Here is a 27,990-nt window from a genome sequence, read left to right on the forward strand (position 1 = left end):
CACTAGCACAGTCCCAATAACCATCACTGCAAATAAGAGACACTAACACAGTCCCACAGCAAAAGAAAGGACAAGGTCCAGGAAGCCATTTCACTTCCTCAGCAAGCTCAGTCCTCCACAGTGAAGCTTCCAGAAAGCCCAAGGCTATACAAGAAGCCAGGGTTCAACAAGCAAGGGTGGCAGTGTCCAAAAGATTATGAGAGTAAGGTGGGGAGTGGTCCACATTGCCTTGAGGGGCATCTCCCTTCACATTTTGGTGCTTCTTCGGTTCTATCTTAAGAACAATACTACTTTTGAATATAATCCCTTCCTTGTGAATTTACCTCCATACCCACATATATAACTCTCTAGATATATTCTCTCCCCCAACTTCAGGCTCAAACATACAAATGAATTGTTACTCAAAGACCCATTAGGAACCTAATGTCACAGACTAAGCTTACATCATCTGCTTTCCTGTGTCTACATTTTGTCCCCTTGGAGCCATGGATGCTCCATTCAGGCAACAAACACCCTTCACTTTCCTCGGCTCTCCTTAAGTCTTCTTCTGAAACCCTAGAAAGATATCTCCTCCCTCAACAGAACCACTGCAACCATTCAAACCCTTTTAACTTTTTTAACTGGGATATTTCCATACAACCAGACAGCAACACATTTGAGCTCCAATCAGTTGTTAGATTTTGACAACACACATCTGAACACATCACCCTGAGTGTGCCATCTAAGGTCCATCCATATGACTGTGGTGGTTTGAATGAGAAATGTTACCCATAGATTCAGGTACTTGAATTTGACCCTCAACGGTGGTGCTGTTTGGGAGTGGATGGAACCTTTAGGAGGCAGAGCCTTGCAGGGAAAGGTATGCCACTGGGGCTTGGGGGGGCTTTGATTGCTTATAATCTCACTCAGTTCCAGTTTGTTCTCTCTGCTCTGTGTTTGGGGGTAGAATGCTGTATGCAAAGCTTAGTGGGCCATGATAGTAAGAGTCAGGACAATAGCAGTACTGATGGAAATGCAGATGGTGGGGGCCCAGCTCAAGAGGATTCTGAAGGAAACAAAGTCTCTATCAGGAACTGGGATATGAGACCATTTCTGTGATAATCTGGCAAATAATCTGACTGCCTTGTGCCTGTGCTCTAAGAACTTGCCCAAGGCTAAGTTTAAAAGTAATGAACTGATTTTTTTTTTTTAAGGAGTATTTTAAAGCAGTATAACATTGTGGCTGTGGCATGGTTAGTACCAATAACTCTTATGTGGGGCTGCAATGAAAAACAGCAAATGAGAAAGAAACAAACACAAAATGTACCATTTGGAGAGAAAAAGAGCACTAGGCAATTTAATTACAGCTAAGGCATGTGCTGAATGTGAGGCTGGGATTGATAGAGATTAGCACCATGAAGGGCCCACCTGGCTAAACTTCCAACTTGTGAAAGGAAAGAGCTGGAGATGTTGCTGCACCTAGAATGACCTTGACCCAGCACTTATGCAACCCCAGATGCCACCCTCCCACCATCCCAGTCCCTTACCCGAGACTACAAACCTGGACCTCTACCTCCACCTAGGACCCATGCTCCTTCGTACCTCAGTAACTTTCTCTAGAATGTTCTTCTCTACTTCCAGACCCTTCCTTTCAGACCCAGGGTATTCTATCTATCTTCCGATGTAGCCACAGACATTTGCTGATCTCTAGCCAGAACTCACCCCATGACCCCTGATCCTCAGAGATAAGATGAGCCAGGAAAGGTAAACTGAAGAGAGTTGGCTGAAAGTAGCCTCGGGTGGACTGGCTCCTGGGAAGGGAGTTCTGGTACAAGAAGGCTAGGGAGCGACCTCCTTTCGAGGGGGTGGCAAGACCTTCTACCTGCTTTCTCACATGCTTTCTCCAAAGTTCTTCCCAGCTATTATCCAATCACTATTTGCCACACAGCCCTGGAGTAACTGGGATGCGAGTGGCATTCTAAGGTCACATGTAGATGTAAGGAAGTCGCCTTCCTTTAAAAATCTAGGAACGCCAAAGTCATCCTTAGTCATTATTTTTAAACCCTAAGGAAAAAACTATGGAAGCCAAAGTGCTACAAGCAAGAAAATCACTGTGTATAGACCTCCCTGCTATGGCCTGTCTATCTGAGTGGCTGGTCTGAGAGACCACACTGGGCAGCTTGAGACGAGAGGGTTCAAGTTAAAATGGTGCCATGAACATAGAATATGGAACCACTTTCAAGCCCTCTCAGTAGAGGACAATGTGTCAACTCCTTCCACCTCAGGCACCAGGATTGGAAATGAAAAAAACATGAGCCAGAGAGACCAAAAGGCAGGCATGACTGGCTACAGGAAGGCCTGTTTGGTAAGACCTGTTCACCTGTGCTCAGCCATGTGTAGAGAAGCAGGACTGATCTGAGAAAGGACTCTTCAACCCACTATGTAGCCAGGGCACTACCTTGCTGCAAGATATACCAGGCTCTGTCTACCTACCTCTCTCACCCATATTCCTCCAAAGATGGTGACTCCTCTCGTCACTCTGGTAACAACTCAGCCTCATGCAGAGTGCCTCACCAATTCTGAACGTACCAAATCCTCTGATCTGCAGGAACTCTCAACTTCCATTGTGAAAGGGAGAGTTCCTTGATGATCATACTTTGAGATCCTAGTACCACCTACCTGCCCCCATGTAAGAGGACTTGGGGGAACACAACCACTTAGGCCCTGCGGCACAGGAGTCTTGATAAATTCTGCCTCCCCCATTTTCAGATGTGTTATTAATGCAGGTCTCCTGACTTTCCTAGTCCTCGGTTTTCTACTCTGGGAAGTAGGACTGCTTTGAGGATTAAATGAGATGATACATAAGGCACTTGGCGTACTGGCTGCCAAAAAACAGCTTTTTCTGCTATAAATAATTATTCTGTGATGATGTCACTGCTTCCTCACTTGCTGGTTCTCAATTTACACCTCCTCTCACTGTGAGGAGTCAAGGTTTCCCTGTGAGGATTTGCCCCAACTGCAAACTACCAAGAACAAGAACTGCTTTCCATAGGAAGGGCAGTGAAGGCAGAGGAAGAAACTGGAATCAATACGTTGGGCCATGGGTTCAACTCTAACCCCCACATCACCCATCTGCCTCACTGACTAAGCTCTCAAGTGACAGCCGATGTAAGGACAGCCTGGGGATTCTAGGTGTGTTGAGGGTGTGCAAACCAAATTACACTTGAGAAGTATTTCAAACTTCAATCCTTAGTAGTTGTAATTCATCTCCAAATTACTGGAGTTTTACCAAGATGGCATCTTTTAAGTTTACACCAAGCTTAAACATAGGAAGGTTTCTTTTAGCATGTTTTAGAAACATGGGAGGTATAGATACATATTATTGCTCTTCAGTTGGGAGGAGCTTTCCCTCCCGTATGGGTTCTGCGGTGGGCACTGAAGTGGGAGCTGTTGTTGAAGTCTTTGCCACATTCTGTGCACTTGTAGGGTTTCTCCCCGGTGTGGATCCTCTGGTGAATATTGAGACTGGAACTCTGGTTAAAGCACTTTCCACACTCTCTGCACTTATACGGCTTCTCTCCTGTGTGAATTCTCTGGTGGGTGATGAGGTTGGACCGGTCTCTGAAGAACTTTCCACACTCCGGGCACTTGTAGGGCTTCTCTCCCGTGTGGACCCTATGGTGGGTGATGAGCTTGGAACGCTCGCTGAAGCACTTTCCACAGTCCGCACACTTATGTGGCTTCTCACCGGTGTGAGTTCGTAGGTGGTTAGCCAGGCTGGAGCTCTTACTGAAGCTCCTCCCACACTCCACACACTCGTATGGCTTCTCGCCTGTGTGGATTCTCTGGTGACTCATGAGGGCAGAGTTCTTAGAGAAGCACCTTCCACATTCAGGGCACGGGTACAGCTTCTCCCCTGAGTTGGGGTGACAGGCTCCAGGAGAGTCTGCACCCATGCTGATATTCTGAGGTTGTTTAGGTCTCTCCCGTGTAGAATCTCTCCAGTAAGCACTAAATGATGGACTTTGGCCAAAGTCCTCCCCAGGCTCATTTCGCTGGTCAGGAGTTCCTTGCAAGTGGATGCGCTGAGGTTTCAGTCGGTTTGAGCTCTCGGTGAAACTTTTCCAACACACCCCATATTTATAGGGCTTTTCCCCTGTGTGCGTTCTCTGGTGGGTGATGAGGTTAGAGGGGTCATTGAAGCTCTTCCCACACTCCAGGCATCTGTAAGGCTTCTCTCCAACATGGATTCTCTGGTGGGTACTGAGGTTGGCATGGTCACTAAAACTCTTCCCAGTGTCCAGACACTTGTAGGGCTTTTCACCTGCATGGATCCGTTGGGGGGCAAAGCAATGCACTTTCCGACTGAAGCTCTTCACATGTGTGTCACATCTGTAGGGTTCCTCTGTGAGGTATAGGCCTTGGTGGTCAATGAGTTTTTCTAAGTCCTCCTCAGAAGAGCACTCGTCCCATGGGAGAGTGTTCCTCCACTCCCCCTCGTCTCCATTCTCATGGTCCTCCCTCCAGCCGTGAGGCTGGCAAACAGCTTCTCTGGTGTATCTTGACAAGGCTCCAGGCGAATCCCCCAAATCATCCCGCTCTGAAATCTGGTATTCATCCTCAGGCTTCAACTCAAAACCTGAAAGAACAGACAGAAGTGGAAGGTTTGTTCACTCATTGGCTAGCGCTAACATAACTATATCATGTGTCTTGTCGATTTGGCTAGTACAGATTTATATATTATAGCCCGCAGCTTATAAATGTGAGCAGCACGAAAGCTAGCAAGTTTTTGTGTAAACATGTGCTTCTAGCCCAGAAATGGCTAGCCCCATCCTCCACCCCAGAGACCATGAAGCCTGGCTCTCCTCCCCAGCCATTCCTCTGACGTCTGTATTCAATAATGAACAGCTCTTCTCGTCCTCCAGCACATCAAACAGGCCCCATGTCAACAATCAGTTCCATAGTAACCCAGGTGTGTCCCGGTAAAGGCTGGCCTGGCCACCCAGAGTGTAGGCCAGCACTAACCATGATGGCATATGACAGTGTCCACGCGGTGCACGGGCTTTTCCTGCTTGATCATATTCAATCTTTTGGCTCAGAGACAAAGAGGATTCCTAAAGGGCTCTATAGACCCGAGCACTGCAAACATGCTTGCCCTTCCCCCACTGCCTCTGCCTTGGTAAACTGAAAGATCGCATTCCTACAGCTGCCCTCCAAGGTCTAGTCTGTTAATTTGGCCTCTTCCTCCTACTAAGGCTGACCACTAAGGTCCAGTATTGGTTCAAAGGTTTAAAGTATTTAAGTCCAGCAATCAAAAGGTCCCTTTGGCTCATCTAATTAGCATGCCCAATTAAAATTAAATGCCTCATCCTAATGGGGTTTCCCCTTGTACCTCTAGAAACCATTTGCCTATGGGCCATGTCTGTCTCCTCTCTATCAAGAGGCAGTGTTTTGTCCCTTTCTCCCCACACCTTGTTTCTTATCCTCTCATCCATCTTCTATCTTCTGTCTTTGTTTCTTACCCCCTGCCCTCTGTCCCTCTGGAGCAAATAAATCTCCTATGTGCTGAGAATTCGGTCTTGGGGTGTTCTGTGCCCATTCTGGTCCTTTCAGCCCCCATCTTTGTACCAGGCTGCAGATTGTGCCAACACCCAGTGACGCCAGCTCACCTACCTGGAGTCTGGGAATCTGGAGTCAGAAGTCTAATGGCACCCGCGTCTTCCATCTCGCCCCAGGCCTCTTGGTCATCAGCCTCAGTACCGCTCTGCCCAGGTCCAGGAAGACCTATGGCCTCTCCTACCGTCTCCATGGCCCTGATCACAGTCCGAGCCCTCATCAGTGAGTCCATCTCCTCATAGAAAGGGCAGATTCCCGGTGGACGACTGCTCTTGGCTTTCCTGTAGCTTCGAAGAAGGTTTTTGAATCTGTAGCGGCACTGCTCCAGTGTCCGCAGGAAACCCAGTGCCCGCAGCCGCTCCGCAATGGCCCGGTATATCTGGCTGTTCTGGTGACAGGTACGAAGCTTTTCCGAGAAGGGGGACTCACTGAGGATTGCCAGAAAGACCTTGGTCTCTTCGAAGCCCCAGTGCATGCCTGCTGTCAGAAGTGAAGAGTTCAGACGTGTGAGACTTGAGAGCTTTCCCTAGGTCATTAGGACTGGGGTCACCTGCACTCCTACATGTATAGAACACAGATCTCAGAAACTGTCCAAGGACCTGGGAACACAAACTTCTTCTCAGGGACATGCTAGGGAAGTGGGCAAGGCATCCTCTCTCACCATTTCAAGAGCCAGTCTTGCTGAAGGAGAGGCATGGCGACCAAGCTTTAGCAACTGCATCAAGTGACCCACCTCCTTGGCTTCAGCTGACGACTGACTATCACCCATGAGATTCTCCCTGCACTCACTCAAAATGCATCCCTGTCTCCTTTGGGGGTCCTCCTTTCAACACTATATGGAATCTGAGAATCCCCAAGGATCAGAGACGTAAATGGACCTTGAGGAAGTAACCAGGTGGCAGACCATACCTGAGGATGTGCTTTCCTCATTGGTCAAAGAAGGAAAGGGCCAGGGGGCAGTCTCCATTCAGGTAAGTGATGTAACCCAAGGAGGCAGCAGGGGAAAGAGGTGCAGGGGGAGGGGCTACATGAAAACAGGCAGCGACCCAGGTTCTGCTCCTGCTTATGTGGTTTCCCAAGCTTCAGATGGCTGCCAGTGACTCTCCCTTTGCAAGATTAGGTGTTTGCCACACAGTGAGTGACTGTCAAGGCTACGCTGTGGGTTTCTTCTCTACACTCTAGTATTTCACCCACTCTTTCTTATCCCAGACCTGCTATCTGAGAATTAACGGGCTGTTCTCACACACACTAAGAGAAACACACCTGGTTCACTCAGGTGCCACCTGGGAGTGACTCCCTTTGGAAGCAACTGGACTCTCTCCAGGCCTAGCAAGGCTTCGGGGTTATTTGCTCCTACAACTAAGAGGCGCAGTGCATTGAAGATTGAGTCTGAGGAGGGCCCAGGTACTTGGCACCTCCCTCTAGCGTCAGTGATCCAACTCATAGGCTGGGCTCTAATCTTAGGAGGCAGCAACCTGGCTGGTATTCATCCAGTTAAACGCCATGTTCTTACCAATACGGCTCTGGAGCAGAGCTGGGCCCCCTGCAATCCTGGGCCCGTGAATGGACTCCTCGGCGGCCAGACCAGAACCACTGCAGTCCTGCGTTGCCTCCTCAGACTCCCAGCTCCCTTCGTCTTGGTCATCCATCTCAGTGTCGCTGTCACCCAGCCTGGCGAGTGCTACCGCCTCTCCTGGCCCACCTGTGGTTCTTCTGATGGCTGTCCGAGCCCTCACCAGGGCCTCCAGCTCCTCGTAGAAGGGGCAGGTCCCTGGTGGACGACTGTTCTTGGCCTTCCGGTAATTCCGTAGCAGGTTTTTGACCCTATAGCGGCACTGCTCCAGAGTCCGCAGGAAGCCCCGTGCTCTCAGCCGCTCGGCAATGGCCCGGTATACCTGGCGGTTCTGGTGACAAGTCTGGAGCTTCTCAGAGAAGGGGGACTCACTTAAGATGGCCAGGAAAGCCTTGGTTTCCTCATAGCCCCAGTGCACACCTGACACCTTCATGTCCTCCGTGCCCCATTGGCATGGCTCGACCCAGGCCCTTGCGTCTGCCTGGGCTGCTCCCCGGGCTGCCTTGTCTTGCTCACTGTCCACGCTACCATCTGCGGCGCTCCCAGTCCCAAAATTTAGAAGGCTCAGACCCAAAGTCTCTGCTCCTTGCTCGTGCTGGGAGGCGACACTTGGCTTTGAAGCTGGAACTCCTACACAAAAGGAAGGACAGAAATGACTGAGTAAATGACCCTGTCAGAATGTGTTTCTCTAAACTGTTCCTGAAACTCACGCCCTTCTCCTCAAAGAGGCCGATGAGAAATTCCCACCATCTCCCTAGGGAGAGGTGCTCAGGAGACACGGGGTCCTCGCCAAAAATGAAGGGGACCTGCCAGCTCGTCATCCGAGGTGATGTTATTCATATGTTCCATGAAATACATCGTACAACGGGGTGGCTAGCATGGACCCGCAGTTGACAAACCCAGGCCCCCAAACAACCCCATCAGACTCAACTCACTGGTGGAGGGAAGGGGAGAGGGGTGAGAGAGGGCGAGCGAGAATGAATGTAGAGCCAGAGAGCATCGCTGAGCTAACAGGGAGTGTGCCTGGAAAGCTCGTCCTCTGGGCTCCTAACAATGTAGCTGGTCTAGAGGAAGACCTTCCCAGAAGCACCTGGTCCTCACAAAGCAGAAAGCAAGCCTTTTCCTTACAGTAAATGTTTGAGGCGATCTAGATAAAGAATTTGGGTGTAAAGCCTTTTCAGGGTATTCTAATTCAGCATTTTGGTTCATTTAGGCAAGCACTATTGGGGTCCCACTGTCCAGTAAGTGGCCCTCAGACTTCTAGTCTAAGCCTATCCCAAGTTAACCTGTCACAACCTTCCCTGTTTCCCCCCATTTGTGTGTCACCCTCCCTCTCTCCATCCAGGGAAGGGCCTTTTAGCGTGACTTTCTGTATGGGTGGCCTTCAGAGAAAGGTGTGCTGGTCATATGAGCTTTGACCATTTAGAAGCCCTTGATACTCACTTTTCTCCTGACCTCAGTTTACAGGAGTCTGCCCCCAAGAGGAGTTCTGAACTTTTGAGACAGATGGCCTGGTCCAGTTCCGGACCAAGGAGACTGCACCCAGGTCATGAGCCCCAGCAGGGCCAGCTCTAGGAAATAGCATGCAGCCCCCATTCCAACCTGCAGACTCTCTATACTGGTGGCTACAAGGGATGGGTCTTCTTCCTCCTCTGAAAGTCCAGAGAGGGCAGAGCTCTGGTTCTAAGGAAATGGCAACCCCTCTCTTAGAACTGAGTGTACCAGAAACAGGCCAGTTGGCCCCGGGAGCAGACGACACTTTCCTTACCCAGGCATGCACTGTTCCCACAATCCTCTCCTTCGGGGTCCTGGCAGGGCTCCTCCTGGGCTTGTCTACTGGGGCTCAGGGTTTCCTGTGACACAGACACAGAGGACCTTAAATATCAATGACACTTTAGAAACAGCCCGAGAACCTGACCAGACCTAAGAGAGATCGCTACAGCCATGTGTGGGGACAGCATCACAGTCAGTGAGTAGCAGCAGGTCCAGTGGGGCAAGGGTTAACTCTATGCTCTGTACCCCTCTGAAGAGGCTTGAGTTGGGGGGCAGGCACAGCAAGAGGATGACATGAAAAATAAAGAAGTCATTTACCTGGGACTTGGCTGCCATCTCCCAATCTCCAGCGCTCGCCATCTTTGGAACACTTGGGGCTTGGGGTGTGAAGACAGCTGAAGAAGACAGCAATGCCGTGAGGTAAAAGCCTCGGTTTTCCGAAACCACTTCCTTCTGAGACACAGCTTCCCAAAGGTCACGATGGGATCACACCAAGGGTGCCACATGCCCGCCACACACTTGCCATTTCACTTCCTTTAGAGGATGGGACTCCTAAGCTGCCTTCATGTACCATGTGTGAGGTACCAGTTCCCATCCTGTGAGCAGCACCCACCCACTGCCACGCCAGCACCTTCTGTAGAACTCCCCCTAGTGGGGCATGCTACAAGCATCCTGTTTCACAGAGCTTCTTAACTTTACTGCTCAGTAACAACATCCATCAGACATTTATCCCACCTTGTACCTTCAATTCTACATGTCCTTTCCCCCACGTCCCAAGCCCATCCCTTGGGAGGAAAGGCCTCATTCTCTTACGTGTCCATATCCTTGGCACTTACCACTCTCTTTCAAGGACTCAGGTGGCATCTTGGAAAGGCCAGGATGTGTCTTCTCCACCCTCTGTTTCTGGGGCTGTCTCTCAGAGCAGTGGGCCACTGGCTGCAGCTGGAACCTCTGGAACTCCTGAACTGCTTCAAAGGACCTGGTGTCTTCAGTGCACAGCTCCAGACCCTACACACAAAGTTAAGACTTCCAACCGTCAGATCCCAAGGTCCCTTCAGTGAGATAGGAATGTTACTTTGAGTATGAATGTGTTCCGCGGGGTTAACAGATTCTTAAGATCCAAAGAGGGTTTTAACACAGTAAGAAAGCTAGCTATCAGACTGACCTCAGAATACAAATTGGCATTTATACTACCAAATGAGGTCTATCTTGTTGAATTCTGGGGAGGCTACACTAGTATTTCAAGCAGGTGATCACTATTCAAAGTGTTCTTGATTCCCAGAGGCAAATTACATAAAAATTTGTGACATTAAAAATAATTTATAAGCCTATGTATATGCCTGCTTGCCTCTTAAGTCATTAAAATCGATGGGGAAAGTGCACTAGACACAAAGACAATCCTCTCTCTCCACCCAGCCCTCCAGATGCTGCCATAGCACAGCAAAGACTTTAACCCCTTGGACCCGAACTGTCAACACAGAAGAAAGGCAGATTCGACTGACAATGGAGAGGTATGAGACAACCATGAGGACCATCTTGAGATTCTCATCCAGTAAGTAAAGAGCTTAGAAGTCGTCCTCTGCCTCAGCAAGAAGTAAGTTGAGCAAAACTCAAAGCTCTTAGGTCCAGCAGAGAAGCGAGGCCACAACACCTATGCCTGCCCTCAAGGCTGGAGACGTAAGAGAGGTGACGTCACTGAAGCAGAGACCTCTGAAGGGACCAGTGCCAGCAGGAAAGCCCTACAGCTGGAGGCACAGTGCAAGCAACCTGAGTCAGCTCCAGGAGACCCAGTCACTCACAAGGACAGGTGAGCTTTACTGAGTATTACTTCCAAGAGTTCTACCCTTCCTCACAATGAGGGGAAAAGCACGGCAAAGTCCCCTCATGCTTCTGCAGGGTAGGGTGGGGCAGGGCCAGGAACCATGGTGAAACACACCAGTGTACTCTGTGAGCAATGCTCGCCAGACCACAACCTACTTTACATAAAGGAGCCACCCAATCCATTCCCCACTGTTCTGCACAGGTGACAGACACTTTTCTAGCAGCCTGCCCCACCTGAAAGAGGAAGTCTGAGAAATACTGATGAAGTTCAGAGTCCAGAGCACAGGCTAATCACAGGGCTATAGATTGCCCACTAGACATACTCTGCCACTATATTATAAAAGACTTATTTAGATAGCTCCTTCCACCTGAGACATCATATGCTATCTTTTAACCAAAACTTGCAAGGCACACTAAAAGGCAAGCGACATTTTGAAGAGCAATAAACATGAACCAGTGTCAGATGGCAGGAAGATGGGATTCTCAAACCACAAAACTTAAAAATAGTAGCCCAAGTGCCAGTGGTCTAAACACACTAACTATCTGGCATGGTGACTCTCGTCTACAATCCTGGCAGTTGGGGAACTGAGGCAGGAGGGTTGCACGTTTGAGGCCGGCTGGATTGTACTATAAAACCCTATCTCAAAGACAAATAAAGAAACCAACTAAAAGACCAAGATTGTCTTTGTAACTAAAAAGTCCACTTTAAATACAAAGACATCTTGTAGATAAAAAGCAAAGGGAGTAAGAGATCCTAATTTAACGCTAACCAAAAGAAAGTGGGCTGGGAGATGCCTAACAGTTACAGTTCTTGACACACAAGCAGTTCAGGTCAACCTCGGATCTCCAGAGCCCATGTAAATACAGGCTGATCACGGTGGCCTGTCTGTAATGCCAGCTTCAGGAGGCAGAGACTGGGGATCCCAAGAGCAAGCAAGATTAGCTTTATCCACAGAAGAGACTCCACCTCAATGAATAAGATATGAAAGTGGTTAAAGATGATTCCTGGCCCCAACCTCAAGCCTCCAAGCACACCCCCCTCCACACACACACACACACACACACACACACACACACACACACGCATGCACAAGCACATACGCACACATATAAGCACACATGCAAACATGCATGCATACCACACAAGTGCACATGAAGGAGGGTAGAGTAGGAAAAGCTGTATTAATTTCAGAACAGCAGACTTCAGAGCAAGAGAAGTTCCCAGGGATGAAAAGTGGTAGTTATGATATGAGGGCCAACAGTCTACAAAGGCATAATAATTCCCAATCCACGTAAAGATTACACACGCCTTGATCCTCTGTACGTCTCATAACACAGTCCAAACTGACAGAAGTAGAAGAGGATGAGTGTAGTCGGTGACTTCAGCAGTGCTCTTGGGACAGACAAAACCAAAGACGGTTGAAGGGAAGCGAGCGACGGGTGGTGTAGATTCATTAGTGAGGCGGAGCAGGAGAGGGATCACTGAATTCTGCCAGGAGGAGCTTCTAACGAAGGACCACAAGATCTGCCGTCATGGACTGTTCACTGCCAGGGCAACCGCATGCCAGGCCACAAAACACACCTGAAAGGACAGGATCATGACACCTGTGCTATCAGACCACATGGAGGTGACCCAGAAACAGAAAGGTAACTGGAAAAAGTCCCAGTAAACTTGGGCCCCAAACAATACACAAGTAAATATTTGAGTCAAGGAAGGAATTTCAAGAGAAGTCTATAAGAACTTTGAGTCACACGTAAATACAACTTAAAACAAGAAGGCCTCGGGATGCAGTGAGAGTTGTACAGCTTGGAGTTGAGTTACCAGCACTGCAACCAGAAGAACCCAGGGCTGAAGATATCTGGGCAGCCGAGAGCATGGCTGCTCTTCCAGAAGACCAGGGTCAGCTCCCCACACAGAGTTCATGCGTGTAGCAGCCTTGTCAAGTCCAGCAAAGAATCTTTCAGTGCAGGCAGCTACTCCCTGTATCTCTTACAAGTTTTCTGTCTCCTGTTTTGTGATGCTCCCCGAGCCTTGGGGTAGGGTGTATGGTAGAGACATCCCAGTGAGAGCTGAGCGCTCCAGTCTCTTACTCTGCACGGTAACAGGCTGTGTGTCTCTGAATTAATCCACGCCTGCTGCAAAAGTAGTTTCTCTCATGACAGAAGATGTGGTAATCCGTGGAAATAAAGGTAAGAATTTAGGGGGCAGCTTGATACTATGTCCGTTTAGCAGAATAATCGTATTTGGTTCTCTGCTAAGGCCTGTGACCTTGTCAGTGAGTTTTTAGTCCAGTGAGCAGTACCAAACATGAGCCCCATCTTGTGGAGCAGGCCTCAAATCCAATCATGCCATCTGTTACCCCATAACATTCATGACAACATTGCACCTGCCAAGAGATCTTACCAGGCCCCTTGTCACACTTTCTGCCTCTAGGAAAGCTAGCTAGTGGGGATGAAGCTTCCAGGTTGGTACCAGCTTGGTTTCTCTTTAATTCAAATACATGGTGTCTTCAGTAACAGGCTCTTAGGATTGAGTTCTGAAAGGCGACCAGGGGCAAGGTCTGTAGCCTGTAGTGCTGGTGGGATGGTCTTTGGGGTCCCACTGACCAACAACTTGAAAAGAGGGAACTCATATCTGGAACTGGGCTTTTTATTTGATAGCCTGGGACCTGAGGAAAGCATTGTTTCTTAGGTAGGGTGACTCCATTCATGTGTGTGTGTGCATGTGCATGTGCATGTATGTGACTATTTTAGGAAGCTTGTTCAGTGGCACTTTTCCACATGGCATTTTCAAAGGTCTTGTTAGTTATCCCTTCCCAAACTACCTTGCCTCCCTCATCCCTTTAACCCATTCTTTCCATTGTTCTTTCCCTCCCCCTTCCCCTAGTCATCTTCGCCTATCAACTTGATACATCCCAGAGCTATCTGAGGGAGTTTCAACTGGGGCAGGGCACTTTCTCTATGTCAATTGATGTGGAAGGGTCTCGTCCACTCTGGGCAGTGCCTAGGTAGGTTGACCTGGGTTATATAAGAAAGCTTGCTGAGCAAGCCAGAGAGGGCAAAGCAAGTAGGGAAGAGCATTCTTCCATGGTTTTTGCTTCAGCTCCTGCTTGAGTTCCTGTCCTGATTCCCCTGATTATGAACTGAACTGTGTGAGCTTGAACCTCCACAAGTTGCTTTTGGTCATGGTGTTTTGTCTCAATACTAGAAAGTAACTAACACACCATGACCCCTTACTACTCTCCTGAGCTCTGTGGCACTCCAATTTAAACATGCATCTAAGCCAGGCAATGGTAGCACACACCTTTAATCCCAGCATCTGGGAGGCAGAGGCAGTTGGATTTCTGAGTTCCAGGCCAGTGTGGTCTACTTAGTAAGTTCCAGGACAGCTAGGACTACATAGAGAAACCATCTCGGACCCCACCCGCTCCCCAAATAAAATGAAATGAACACGCATCTAAATTGTCAAAGCTAACATCTATACATAAGAGGGAACATGCAGCATTTGTCTTTCTGGGTCTGGGTTACATCACCCAAAGTGATTAATTACAGCCCCAACCATTATCTGTGAATTCCGTAATTCATTTTCCTATCAGTTAAATAACATTCCACTATATCTACACATTTTCATTATCCATTATCGTCTGCAGAAGGACATCTGGGCTGTTTCCATTGTGCAGTTACTGTGTATAAAGCAGAGTGAAGGTGGACGAGAAGGTTCCTCTGTGGCAGAAGACAGTCCCTCAGGAATGTGCTGAGCAGTGGTATAGCTGGATCACACGACAGACCTATTGCTAGCTTTGTGGCAAACCTCCACACTGACCCCTCAGTGGCTGTGCCAGCCTGTACTTCCACTAAGAGGCATTAAATATCCCCTCCCCCATATCCACACCGCTCTAACTTGTCAGCCGTTGATGTTGTTGTTGTTGTTATTGTTGCTGTTGTTTTATTCTCAACTATCCTGACTGGGGTGAGATGAAGTCTCAGAACAGTTCTAATTTGCATTTTGCCAGGAGCCATCAGAAGAAGCTAACAACTAGCAGGTGATCTTCCTGAGATGGTTCCTCATGGACTATCAAAGTTAATGATGGACTCGCTTCTCTAGGCAAGGCTGAGAAGAATTTCATTTTAGGGAAGATTCCTGCTATTAATATGCTTTTCCTGTTGGTATTAAATATATATTACCATCACTAGGTATTAGCCCATCCTTTTGAGCATATCTCTGCAGATCTACGAAGATGTACTGTCTTGTAGTGACGCTAGACAAATAGATGACTTCTTAACTCTTAATGATGATCCTATAAGAATTCCTAAAATTGGAGTTGGGGATTTAGCTCAATGGTAGAGCGCTTGCCTAGCAAGTGCAAGGCCCTGGGTTTGGTCCTCAGCTCCGGGGTGGGGGTGGGGGTGATGTTGGGAGGGGCATCCTAAAATTACATTAGTAATTATCAAGCTCTTTTATAATAGAACTGCTATTAAGTCCTTTCTGACGTCAAAACTGCATTGAGAACTCTGCCAGTCTTCAAGTGTCATGAGTTAATTGCTTCTGAGATAGTAAGCAGGTATCTACAAGTCAGAGCACTTTCTGCGAGGTTGTAAAGCAATTAACCAAAGGACATAAAAAGGGAACTAAGGATTTACTATAGGTGCGAGGACAGAAGATAAAATATTCACTGGGTTTATCTATACAAAACTTCACTAATACCTTAGTCACAGAAATTATGGTTTTTAACTCTCCATGAACCTAATGAGCTAGTGAGAGACGGTGAATGTTTAGCCAGATACGCATGTAAGCACTGTGTTGTAAGCTTCTTATTCAATTTATGGTTTAAATTTTATGTGTAGACTTGTGAACTTTTTACCATGTGATTTTGTATCTGAAAGATGTGTAAGTGCTGAGAACAGAGGAGAAAGAACTGAACTAAAGAATAAAAAACAACTTAGAAGTGAAGGCTTAGCATTGGGAGTAAGGGCATTGGAAGTAAGGGCATTATGGGGATCCGGCTGTTTGGGGATGAGGTGTTAAATGCCAAAGACTGCAGCTTCTGGCCTCAGAGCAAATCCGACAGAGAGGTCAGCTACAGAATGACAGTGACTTAGACTTAAGATAGTAAATTTTTTATTATTAAAAGGCAACCCTAAATATCTCCCAAGATCAAGTCTTGCCCCCACTGACATTCTTTCCCCTCTGTTGTCTCAAGAAAGAAGAACGGCTGGGGCTGGCCCCAGCAGCATTTATCTGACCACTAAGGATATTGAAAGTTTTAAAAAATGGATTTCTCAGTCATTTGTATTTCTGCTCTTGAGAATTCTTTGTATAGTTCCACGTTCCAAAAGTTACTTGGGTTTCGAATATTTGTTGTTTAGGGTGTGGGGTTGTTTTGTTTGCTGTCAACTCTAGATACTCACCCTCTATCAGATGTATAACTGGCAAGTCCTTTTCCCCATTCTACGGGCTGTTTCTTCACTCAGATGATGATGTCCTTTGCTGTGCAGAAGCTTTTTAGTTTAATGAGGTCCCACTTGTCAAATGTTAGTCTTAATGCCTATGATGCAGCAGTCTAGCTAGGAACGTCCTTTCCTGAGCCCATGGGTTAAAGCACATCCCTAACCCACCCACCCACCTTCTCCTCTATCAGACTCAGGTTATCAGGTCTTACACTGAGGTCCGTGAGTCATGTGGACTTGAGTCTCGTGTAGAGTGAAAGACAGGGATCTAGCTCATTCTACATGCAAACTCTCCAGTTTGACCGGCGCCATGTGCTGACATTTGATGCTGTTGTGGTGTTTCAAATGAGAATAGCCCCTTAGGCTCGTGTATTTTCATGTCTGGTTCACAGCTGGTAGACTTCAGGAAGGAGGAGGAGGTGTAGCCTCGTTGGAGAAGGAAAGCCCACAGCAGGTCCAGTCTTGTTTCTAAAACAAAAATCCCAGCTGTTCGATTTTGCCAAATGAAGCCTTGGGAGCCAGATACTGTGGTAAATGCTCACTAGCTCAGAGAGGCAGAGAAAGCACCTAGCTGACCTTCCTACTCCACTTCCCCTCCAGAAGGAAAAAGCTCTTTCTCCTTCTCCACGCTGTTTTAAATGCCCTTTGATTCAAAAGACCCTCCTTTCTGTTCATTTATGTTCACTCCCTATTGGCTGGTTACTTGCTCTGCCTCTTGACCTAGGGTCAACTTTGTGTAGCTCTTGGATTAAAAGTGCGTGCTAGGGCTAAGCCACACCACAAGCACTTGTCTATGGTAAACAGAAAGCTCTAGGATCAAAGGCTGAGCTGTACCGTAATTAGAAACAGGTTTTTCCAGTCCACAATCTTGGGGTTCACACTGTGATCAAATATCCTGTATCACAGTTTCATTCTCTCTCTGCCTCCGTCTTGCTGATGAGGATGAAAGCTCTTAGCTGCTGCTCCAGCACCATGCCTACATACCACCTTGCTTCTCCATGATGGCCATGGACTAGCCCTCTGAAACTGTAGCTTCCTTTTACAAACTGCCTTGGTCCTGGTGTCTTTTCACAGCAATACAACAGTGACCGAGAAAGCTGTGTTTTCCCCAGTGTGTATTTTTTGTCAAAATCAGGTGGCTGTAAAAGTGTGAGCTTTTTATCTCAGTCCTCGTTTCCATCCCATGTATCAAATGTGTTTGTTCTGATGCCAGAATCTTGCTGGCTTTATTACTCTATCTCTGTAGTATGGCTTGAAATCAGAGATGCTGGTGTCTCCAGCAGTGCTTTTTATTATTCAGGATGGTTTTGGCTATCCTGGGTCTTTCGTGTTTCCATATAAATTTAATTTTTTCCCCCAATTTCTGTGAAGAACTGTGTTGGGCTTTTGATGGAGAAGACTGCATTAAATCTGCAGACTGTTTTCAGTATAATGACCATTTTCACAATATTAACCCTACCATCCATGAGCATGGAATGTCTTTCCATCTTCTGGTGCTCTCTTCAGTTTTTTCAGTGTCTTCAAGTTCTCATTGTACAAGCTTTCAGTTTCTTGATTAGATTTATTCCAATGTTGGGGTGTTGGTTTTTTTTTTTTTGAGGGAGGGGTGAAGTAATTGTGAATAATGATTTCTTGATTTCTTTCTAGTATTTTCTGTTTGCATATAGGAAGATGGTTTTTCGTGTGGTAATTTTGTATCCTAATAGGCTTTTTGAATGTGTTTACCAGCTATGAATTGGGTATTTTGACATTTTCCTTTCCTTTTCGGTTGCTTCTTTTATCTCTCTCCTGTCTTACTGCTCTAGCTAAGAAAATAAGCACTATATTGAACAGGAGAGGAGAGAGGGGATACTCTTGTCTTGTCTTATTCCTGATTTCAGTGGAAATATTCCATTTAGTTTGATGTTGACTGTGGGCTTGTGTCATATCCTTTATTATGTAGAGGTATGTCCCCTGTCCCATTCTCTAGAACTCTTTTTTTTTCTTTTTCTTTTTTTTTTTCTTTTTTTCGGAGCTGGGGACTGAACCCAGGGCCTTGTGGTTGCTAGGCAAGCGCTCTACCGCTGAGCTAAATCCCCACCCCTCTAGAACTCTTATTATGAAGGGATGCTGGCGTTTGTCAAAGGCTCTTCTGCTTACGAGATGATCGTGTGGTTCCTGCACTTTAGATCAACTGACGTGGAAGACTATATTTATTTACTGTTGAACCAACCATGTGTCTCTGGGATGGAGCTGACTTGACTGTGGTAGATGGTATTTTTGATGTGTTCTTGAATTTGGCTTGTATTTTATTGAGAATTTTTGTTGAATCTTGGCTTACCATCGATTCTAAGTTTATATGGAGAGGCAAAAGAACCAGAATAACCCAGACTCCTCACCACAGACTTACGGATGCCAACCAAGCATGTGAAAAGGTGTTTATAATCATTAAGAAACACAAATTGGGTAGTAGGAAGAAGGCTCGGTCAGTGAAGTGCTTGCACAGCAAGGTTAGGACCCGGCACCCAGGGCAAAAACAGTGTGCACCTGTCATCCCAGCCCAAGGGAGGAGGATGCATGCACCTGTCATCCCAGCCCGAGGGAGGAGGATGCATGCACCTGTCATCCCAGCCCGAGGGAGGAGGATGCATGCACCTGTCATCCCAGCCCGAAGGAGGAGGATGCATGCACCTGTCATCCCAGCCTGAGGGAGGAGGATGCAGGAGGCTCCCGGGAGCTCACTGTACAGTATCTCTAGCCAGTCAGTAAACTACAGGCTCAGTAAGGGACCACATCTCAAACTAATTTAGAGAAACTATTGAGGAAGACTCCTGACATCAACCCGTGGCCTCTAACATGTGCATACAAACTCACCCATATGTGCACCCAACCACACATATAAGAAATGACAAATTAAAATGTGGGACCCCGTTGCAATTATCAGAATGCCTGGCATCCCAACATAAAACCAAAGACTACTAAGGATGAGCAACCACAGAAACCCACGCTCACTGCCAGCAAAAGACGTAGAACAGCAGGGCCACGTTCCAGAACAGTTCAACAATGTCTTGTAAGACTATAAACACCCCTCGGCAATAAAAACCAACAATGCAGTCCTTTATTTTCACCCAAATGGCCTGAGATCTCATGTGCCCACGAAAATGTACACATGACACTTACGGTGCTTTCAGTCCTATCTGACGAAACATAGACACAACCAAGACATCCTTCTGCCTTGACTGGAGGAACTGGTGCATCCAGACAACAGAACAGAATTCAGTGCTGGAAAGAAAAGCAATTATCGAGCCATGCATGGAAGAACACTAAGTATGCGTTACTTAGTAAAAGAGGCCAAGGCATAAAGGTCACAGACTGTGGCACTCCGCCTCTGTGGCATTCAAAGAAAGGCTACTCTAGGTGATGGCAGAAACATGAGTAGTTGCCAGGGGTTGGGAGGAGAAGGAATCCAGTAAGCGGAACATAGGACTGTTGAGGCAGTGAGCCTACTATGAGCAATACCATAACTGTGGACACGTGTCATCATGTGCCTGCCAAAATCCGTACAATGCATAGCACCGGCAGTGAGCCTTGGCGTGACATGCACACTCTGGGGCGTGGGGGGATGATGATGTCAGTGCAGGCTCACTGGGGTCATAAACGTTCCACTCTGACAGGGGATGAGGACAGTGATGGAGACCACATCTGAGAACGCCGTACTCGCCACTCAGTTCTAAACCAAAAAACTTTTCAAAATAACGAATACTCCGTCAGAATACCTGATGAAGGGTGGGGTTCCAGAGGAAATAAGCTAAAGACTGTAAGACAGCGGTACTCGAAGACCCCTTTTAGGGAAACATCTTAGGGCCACTTGGTCCTGAGTGAAGGCACCGACAACAGGGTGAGGTTCACCCTGAGGAGTTAAAAAGTTCACCCTCTAATGAAGAATTAGATTTGCCTCCAGAAAGGGAGACAACTCAGAGATCTTGTAACTCTAGGCCACAAGCTGTGGCGCATGCACTGTAGAAGGCTTCCCCCTGTGCACCTACTACTGTGAGGACCCAGGAGCAGGCAGAGAAGCTGGAGAACAAACATGGAGGTAGGTCATGGAAAAGGGGGAGCAGAGAGGACGCCATTGCTTTATCTCCTTTTTCTATTTTAGAAGGTTCAACCTTTGGCCACTTCACAGGGGTGTCGCTTGAAAAACTAGCCTAATCTGGCTTCTCACTTCACAGTCGAGTATCGAAAACGCTCTGAGTTCAATCCTCATCTCAGGGTCTCACATTCTTCATCCTCCAGCTCCGGAGTCCGAGGGATTCCACTGTTTCTTCCCTGTGCTCAAGCTCTGTGTTTGGATGTGAAATGGTAGCTTTCTGCCAGTCTATAAAGGAGTCCAGGAGCAGAGCCACGGACCTCGGCCCTCCCTCCCCTACTCTCTCATCTATACGGAGCTTTACGGTTTAAATGGATAGAAAACCTTGTCATTTACAGCATATGTATTCTCTAACACAGAGTCCTCACAACCAAACGTGGTCAGGTACGAGGCCATGGGGATTCCTGACTGTAGCAAGTGGAGAGCCGCAAGGGTGTGAGGTGAAGTTTCCGTCCAAAAGGCTGCATCAGCCTGAAGCCAGCCACAGGGGCAGCTGCAAGCAGGATCCAAATTCTGTGCCATGGGAAAATGACATATTACATGCTAGGTTCTCAGAGTTGCTTGTGAGTTGTTGAGACTGCGGATGTGGGATCCACAATGCCCCTCCCCTTTTCGTCTCTACCACTCAGATTCGGACAAGTTACTTACCTTGCTGCTGGCTCATTTGAAAAACAGTATCCTGACAGGATGACCTACACACATAAAAGGCTCAGAACAGGGCCTGACACACAGTGGGTGTGCAGGGACATCAGTGAATGCTCCCCTGAGCCTTACCCTCGGGGGCATTTTAAACTGCACTTTTGCAGATGAAGCATCAGTTTCGCAGTGGAAAGAGCATGCATGACCTTGAACCCCAAGGATGGAGGGGCTGAGTGGGAGGGTTGGGCTCTGGTTCGCTCTCCAAGCGACCTCCATGAGACATCCGATTCTTGGAACCCTAATCTACCAAATGAACACAGTAAAACTCTTTCTGCCTCTGTGCTGCTACACGCATCAGAAGAGATCCGAGTACGTATAATGACTGTTGAACACACAGCATAATACAGGTCGGGCACACTGAATGGTACTGGTTAGGCACACACCCTCTAGTCAGACTTTTCCGAGTGCAAATCTTGGCTCTACAACCCAGTAGCTGGTGATTTTGAACAAATTATCTCTCTTTTCTTTGCCTCCATTTCCTCACTAGAAAAACTAGGCTAACAGTACCGGCCCACCTTATTAATCTGTGGCAGAATAAATGCTAATACAAGTCAAGCAGTCAGAATACTACCTGCTACGCAGCAGGGCTCAGTAAATGGTAATTACTCAATGATCACTATTATTCCAATTTGGGGGAGATTATTAACCCAATCCCAGACTCGCTACCTTGCCTAATCAGCTTCTCAGAGAACAGACTGTTAGCCTCACCTGCTGTCCAGCAGCCCAGGCCTCTCGGTGCCAATCCTCCACCAGGGCCACCGCCTCCTCTCCGCTCTCGGGGTGTCGTGCCTGCACCCAGGTCTGCACCTCCCTGGGTAAGATAGATAGGAACTGCTCCAGCACCAACAGCTCCAGAATCTGTTCTTTCAGGCGAAGCTCAGGTCTCAGCCAACGACAGCAGAGAGCCCAGAGCTGGCTGAAGGCCTCATGGGGTCCAGCCGCATCCTGGTACTGGAACTGCCTGAAACACAGGCGGGAAACTTCGGGGCCAGGGACAGAGCTATGGCTGCTCTCCTCAGGCCTGGAGCGTGATCCCCACGAGTCCTCCTCCAGCTTCACGATAAGGAGGTCTTCCGGCTCGGGCGGGGGCGAGGCCACAGCCATCATCTGGCCTGGATGCTCCACTTTAGCAGGGTCGTCCTCATCCGGTGGCTTCCTGCATTGACGATGTGTACTTCTTGGGAGGGACTGCTCCCCAAGACTGTGAAGGCAGAAAGACACAGCACGGTGAGGGAGAGGATACAGGAGCCCTGTTTCCTTCTCTTCTCTCATCCCTTCCACAACCCGTGACGGCGCAGGGAGTCTCAGAGACACTGCTTTGCAAAGGGCGGGAAGTGGGACCAAGATCGGGCACCAAAGCCAGCACCCAGCTCGCTCTACGAGAAGACAGCGCCATGTTACAGCTTTTGGGACACGCCTAAATGTTTAATCCAAGAACCCTGGCCATCTGGGCTCTGACCCTAGTGTGGCCTTTCTCTCCTCTACGCCATGTTCCAAAGCTAACCTTCGCCAAAGCTGGACCCCGAGAGGATCATCTCTTCCATGAGACCTGCCTTCTGAGACTTGAGACTTGATCCTAGTATGATCATCTGGCAAAATCCCCCTCACCCCAGTCATCCCACACATAATATTCACCATCTCTAAATGGACGCTTTGAGAAACTCCAGCCACAGCAGTCTGCGTACCTCATGGCTCCGACACTTGACTACCCTCTCAATACCTCATATCCAGCGGGTCAAAACCAAACGCACAATCCCCAGCAATCAGGGGGCCAAGGCACGAAGAGTCTAAGTTTAAGACCAGCTTGAGCTACAACAGCAAACAACCAAAACTCTGACTCAATCAATCAATCAACCAATCAATAAATGATAAATAAATAAAAGGAAATAAATAATAAAATCCTGAGTTCCTCACCTTTTACGGCAAGCTGCATGGAGTCACTGCCAGTCCATTCTCACCTACCTAGGCCTCTCCTGAAACTGCATGTTTCCAAGGCCCTCCTGTTCCCCAGAACAGGACTCGTCCTTGGTCACCAGCTTCCACCGCCTCATGTGCTCTCTCTCCCTGGCAACCGTGATCACCCTATTATAATTACCACAGTGCCCAGACCGCAGCTTCAGAAGGCTCTAGCACAGTGCTCGGCACGTGGAGGAAACATGGGAGTGAAGTTGTGAGCTCACGAGGACAGGATCACACTAGACCAAGGACAACTGGTTGCCTGCCCACGTCACAGGGGTTCCTCTCTCCCCGACTCCCACCTTTCCAGGACACCATCTTCCACTACCCTCTGTAGAGAAACGCACACATTGGCACCCAAGGGGGGTTCAGCCTCCCTGATGACAGCCACACTGGGTTCTCTTAGAAAACAAGCTCGTCATCGCAAGTCTAATGGCATAAAGCACACCCAACGGAAGGAGGCCATTGGCTGCATCTAAGTTGGAATGGCACAGCAGAACTAAGAGGCGAAGGATGGCAGCATTGGGTATTCTGGGTCATCTGACTGGGATGTGTGGAGACAAGGCAAGAGTGACAAAAAGCATAGAGACTAGCCAAAAAGACTTCCGTGTACTTAGGAAGATGCTTAGAGAACACAGGGCCACTGGGCCACTTCTGGCTACCAAACCACTTCCTCCAGGAAGAGTGCCTTGGTGTTCTCAGTCATGCCCCACCGCCATGCCTGCTCCTGTTCCCAAAGCAGCTGATACACGGCTCTGACATAAATGCTCGTCCATGTTTTGCAGTCGCCTATCCCTACAGTGGACAATGCCATTACACTGTTTACCAGGCCAGCAGAGTACTCAGCCTCAAATATGACAAACAGCAGGGCATTAAAGGGATTTGTTGCCTTGTATTAAATATATAACTCTTATATCAAAATTCTAGACTGTCCATGATTTATATTAAAGAATCAACATTTCAAGCGCAAGGCCCTGGGTTCGGTCCCCAGCTCCGAAAAAAAGAACCAAAAAAAAAAAAAAAAAAAAAAAAAAAAGAATCAACATTTCCTAACTTTTTTTTATAAAAAAAAACACATTTTCCTGACACACTAATCCATTATCTGTCACTGTCATACACAAGGACTAACCTGTCAGGCATTCACAGAGCGAATGTGCCCCTGCGTTGTACTGGGAGCTACAGATCCAACAGTCCCTGGGACAGAGAGGCCCCTCAGCCTTCACAAAGTTACAGTCTAGGGACAGATGGTGAGTTGGCAAGTAAAGGCTCCTACGTTCCGGCATAGAGGGGACACCCATCAGGCAATGAGCAGACAGAGCCAGAGCACAGGACATCTTTTGGGGAAGAGATCCTAAAAGCCTCAAAGGTTCATTTCAAACAGATGGCAGGAACCCCTGTCGGAATCATATATCAATCTTTCCATAAGGACTACAGAATAGTGTAGGGGAAGGGAGGTCAACGCGTCATCCAGGAGCTGTGTAAGGGCATTCTCCAGCCCTGAGGCCACCAGAGATACACCCAGGCCTCCAAGAGGTGCTTTTATTGGCTCTAAGTACAATTCTAAGCATTCTCCATCTATACGTGCACAGAATTCTCCAGACAAGCAAGTGGAGGGCCATTACTGCTAAGGTGACATTCACTGTAACACCCATGAGCCAGGAAGACCAGAGAGAGAGAGTGCACTAATTCTCAGAGTCAATTCCACCCGTGTCTGTTCCACAGTGGGCATGAGGTACTGATCCCCAGCTCTCTGCTACTCCCCGCCTGCCTTTAGTTTCATGAGCCTTCCTTGTCACTGCACGGAAACAGGCTGTCTTCCGCACCGCATTTTCAGACAGAAGTCAATTCTTCTGCTTCACGGTCACACTAGAAAACCTGGCTGTGTTAGTAAGCTTATGCAAACACAGAGTGCTCACTGAATCGGCTCCTTACCAAAGGACTCCCAAGCTGTGATGCATAGAGAGAAACAGAACTTCCCAGAGAGAGAAGGTGGGGAGAGGGGGAAAGGAGGGCTGGGAGAAAAAGTCCTAAAACCACCAAGTGTCTAAGATAGGATCTAGGCCCAGGTCAATCTCCAACCATTTTCTGTAATCGAGTCACATCCTCCTACGCTGCTAAATGCTGTGGGGACAGACGAGAACATCCAGGGAAGAGTGAGACTCTAGATCTTCTGCCTATTGACTGCTGCGTGGTACCGGGCAGATCAGACAGCTTTCTGTCCTACCCAGTTCTTCTCCCAGGTTAAAGCAGGCAGCAAGCCTGAGATGGAAAAAGTGAATACACACAATGGCAGGGACTGTGACCCACGGTGAAGTCCTGAGGGAATGGGGATCCAGGATGTCCCCAGGTCTCCTGCCTTTTCCAAGAGAAACTAGACCTCTAGAGTTCAAGGCTGACAATAGCCAGAACCATTTCAGACACATGAGGACTAAATAAAGCATGACCGTAGACTTTACCCCACGTGGGATCCAACTATGTCTCCTCTTGTGGTGCTACTCCCCGTGTCTCCACTACTCCCTGCCTGCTTTTAGTTTCGAGAGCCTTTCTTGGCACGGAAAGGAAGCAGGGTGTCCTTCCTACAGTATTATCTCAGACAGAAGTCTAGGTTAAATAAATCACAAAGGTTTCTCTTCCAGTACCCAGAAAGACTCAGGAGGGGTGCTCAATCAAAACCAGGGCCACCAGAATTCATTGTATGAAATTCTCACATTTTTTTTTTTTTGGTTCTTTTTTTCGGAGCTGGGGACCGAACCCAGGGCCTTGCACTTCCTAGGTAAGTGCTCTACCACTGAGCTAAATCCCCAGCCCCACTTAACCATGGGGAAGCTGAGCAGTGCCTTGACAACCAGGGCACTGGATATGGAGCTAAGTCCCCCCTCCACTGGCTCCTATAACAATAGAGGTGGAAAGGAGATGCCCCCCAGGTCCAGAGAAAGAACCAGATTGGTTGGGGACCTCAAAACAGTAAGAAACCGGGGGGGGCTCACAATGGTTATCAGTCAGTCCTACTGAGCTAACTGTACACTTTATGGCTGTAAGAGGTGAGACCCACATCTAAGGACTTAAACTGGGGAGGGCAGATAGGTCTCACTTAGCAGACCATCCTCCATTGTGAGCCTATGTACCTAGAGTAGTCTGCTGAGAAATGACTACTGCATGAACATATGTTATGATCAATTAACAAAGGCTGCAAGGCCTCAGGAAAGGGAAACCACTGTATATATCCCTGTGTTGGCCAACACTGTCCTTAAGCCCCCAACAGCCTCAGCTCTCAGCAGGCATCAATTCCAGGAAGAAGACTGAAGCTTATAGCCCTGGAAGTCCATAGCTATCTTCAAACCTAGTCTAACAAAGCTCACCCTGACAGTCTTTAGTCCTCATTCCCCGAGCATTTACTCATTTGCTTGACCTACATTGGTCTGGACAAAGGGACAAAGTTCATTCTTGCCCTGATGAAGCTATCTAGTGGAAGAGACAAAAAAAAAAAAAAGTCACAGATATTAATGTTAATTAATATATTAGGGGTTGGGGATTTAGCTCAGTGGTAGAGCGCTTGCCTAGCAAGCGCAAGGCCCTGGGTTTGGTCCCCAGCTCCGAAAAAAAAAAAAAAAAGAAAAAAAATAATATATTAATATATTAATCCAATGTCATAAATATATTATGATTTGGGAGCTGGGAAGTTGGAGGTGACAACTTGCAGAAGGGAACTGTTGAACTGGCCCTAGAGTGGTTCTCTGCAGAGAGAATGGGGGATGGGTTCAGCAGAGAGATAGGCTGTAAAAGCAGTGAGCCCGCCCGGAGAATGGGAAACACTTTGGCAGTCTCGGAGTGTGCAGTATGGGGAAAGTGGGCTGCAAAGGGAATTATGGAGAATCTATTAGATCGGATTTCACTCAACACGTGCTGCATGCCAAGGATGGATTCCAAGCTGGAGAACGATCGGAAGGTACAGTCAGAGTTTAAGGGTTTCAACAGATCACACTGGCTGCAAATGTTTCCCCGAGCTGCTGGAGAAATGAAAATGTGGACACTTCCGCAGAGATTCTCGGAAGATAGGGGTAATTTTAAGAAATACTAAAGAAATGGCAAGCCAGGAACAGCGAACAGCGAATGGCGAACGGTGTGAGTGTGGAAGAATGCAGGCGCAGGCAGAATCAGCGGGTAAAACAAGTAGGTCGGTGGGCGGGTCAGTAGAGGTGGTAGGTTAGTAGATGAAAATGCCTTTCAGTTTCCTCAGTTATGAGGGAGGAAGTACAGGTTTGGGATTAAACACAATGGCCAGTCCCGTCACAGATGACATGAACTCGGGTGTGGAGAATGAAGCACTATTTTAAGGTCAGACTTCCAGCTCAGGGCCTCTTCACTTTGCCAGGGCCCTTGAATCCTCTCTCCCCTTGGCGGTGTTTTTCTAAACCCGAAGGTGACTTCCCCACACAGCCAAAACTCAACCCTACCACCTCACCCACAGACCTCTGCAAGACCCGCCTCGCTGCTCGCCTCTCAAACTCACTCTTCATCCCGACCCCTCAGTGACCCTGCCCATCTCTAGACGCTGCATCCTCTGCCCGCCCCCACCCCGCCCCGGTACACATACATACACATAAACACACACACACACACACACACACACACACACCACTGCTTTCCCCTCTCACTTTACACACACACACACACACACACACACACACACCCCACACTGCTTTCCCCTCTCACTCTCCCCTCTCACCTTCCCAGCTCCCCCCAACCCTACCCGGCTACTACCACCTCCAAAGCCTCCAGCCCAGCGCCTGAGTCTCAGCTGCACCCCATCCGCCACCCAGACTCACCCACAGAGACACCCACTTCACAACAGGGCGGAAGTGCTCCCGGGCTCTTGCAGGGAATGCTGGGACGCAGAGTCCTGGCGCCGCCAGCCCGGGAACCCGGCCTCTAAGACCACAACTCCCAAAAGGCATCGCGCGAGCACCGGTGGGCAACTCCCCTATCGACCGCCTTT

The 27,990-nt window shown here is 48.2% G+C and overlaps 1 protein-coding gene across 5 annotated transcripts; it reads right to left on the minus strand.

Annotated features, from left to right (window-relative positions):
* Nucleotides 1–1,308: 1,308 nt before the first annotated feature.
* On the minus strand, nt 1,309–27,964 carry Zscan20 (zinc finger and SCAN domain containing 20). 5 transcript variants are annotated; one of them, XM_063288626.1, is made up of 8 exons: nt 27,837–27,964; nt 21,747–22,239; nt 9,778–9,949; nt 9,260–9,336; nt 8,937–9,021; nt 7,109–7,798; nt 5,653–6,075; nt 1,309–4,618 (listed from the first exon to the last, which is right to left on the minus strand). In XM_063288626.1, the coding sequence occupies exons 1-8, from the start codon at nt 27,947–27,949 to the stop codon at nt 3,369–3,371; spliced, it is 3,303 nt and encodes a 1,100-aa protein (XP_063144696.1). In that variant the 5' UTR covers nt 27,950–27,964; the 3' UTR covers nt 1,309–3,368. The 5 variants fall into 5 exon arrangements, with proteins under 5 accessions (XP_063144696.1, XP_063144695.1, XP_008762400.2 ...); XM_063288625.1 differs by having other exon boundaries at nt 5,653–6,072; nt 27,759–27,964; XM_008764178.4 differs by having other exon boundaries at nt 27,759–27,964.
* Between the last annotated feature and the right edge of the window lie 26 nt (nt 27,965–27,990).

Source organism: Rattus norvegicus, chromosome 5 (assembly GCF_036323735.1).
Source record: "Rattus norvegicus strain BN/NHsdMcwi chromosome 5, GRCr8, whole genome shotgun sequence".
Classification (NCBI taxonomy): Eukaryota; Metazoa; Chordata; class Mammalia; order Rodentia; family Muridae; genus Rattus; species Rattus norvegicus.

Coding starts and splice junctions, on each gene's coding strand:
- Zscan20 (XM_008764178.4), bottom strand. CDS start 27,949: ATGCCTTTTGGGAGTTGTGGTCTTAGAGGCCGGGTTCCCGGGCTGGCG. Junction 9,337..9,777: donor TGAGTCCTTGAAAGAGAGTG/GTAAGTGCCAAG, acceptor TGTCTTCTTCAG/CTGTCTTCACACCCCAAGCC. Junction 6,076..7,108: donor TCTGCTCCAGAGCCGTATTG/GTAAGAACATGG, acceptor CACTTCTGACAG/CAGGCATGCACTGGGGCTTC.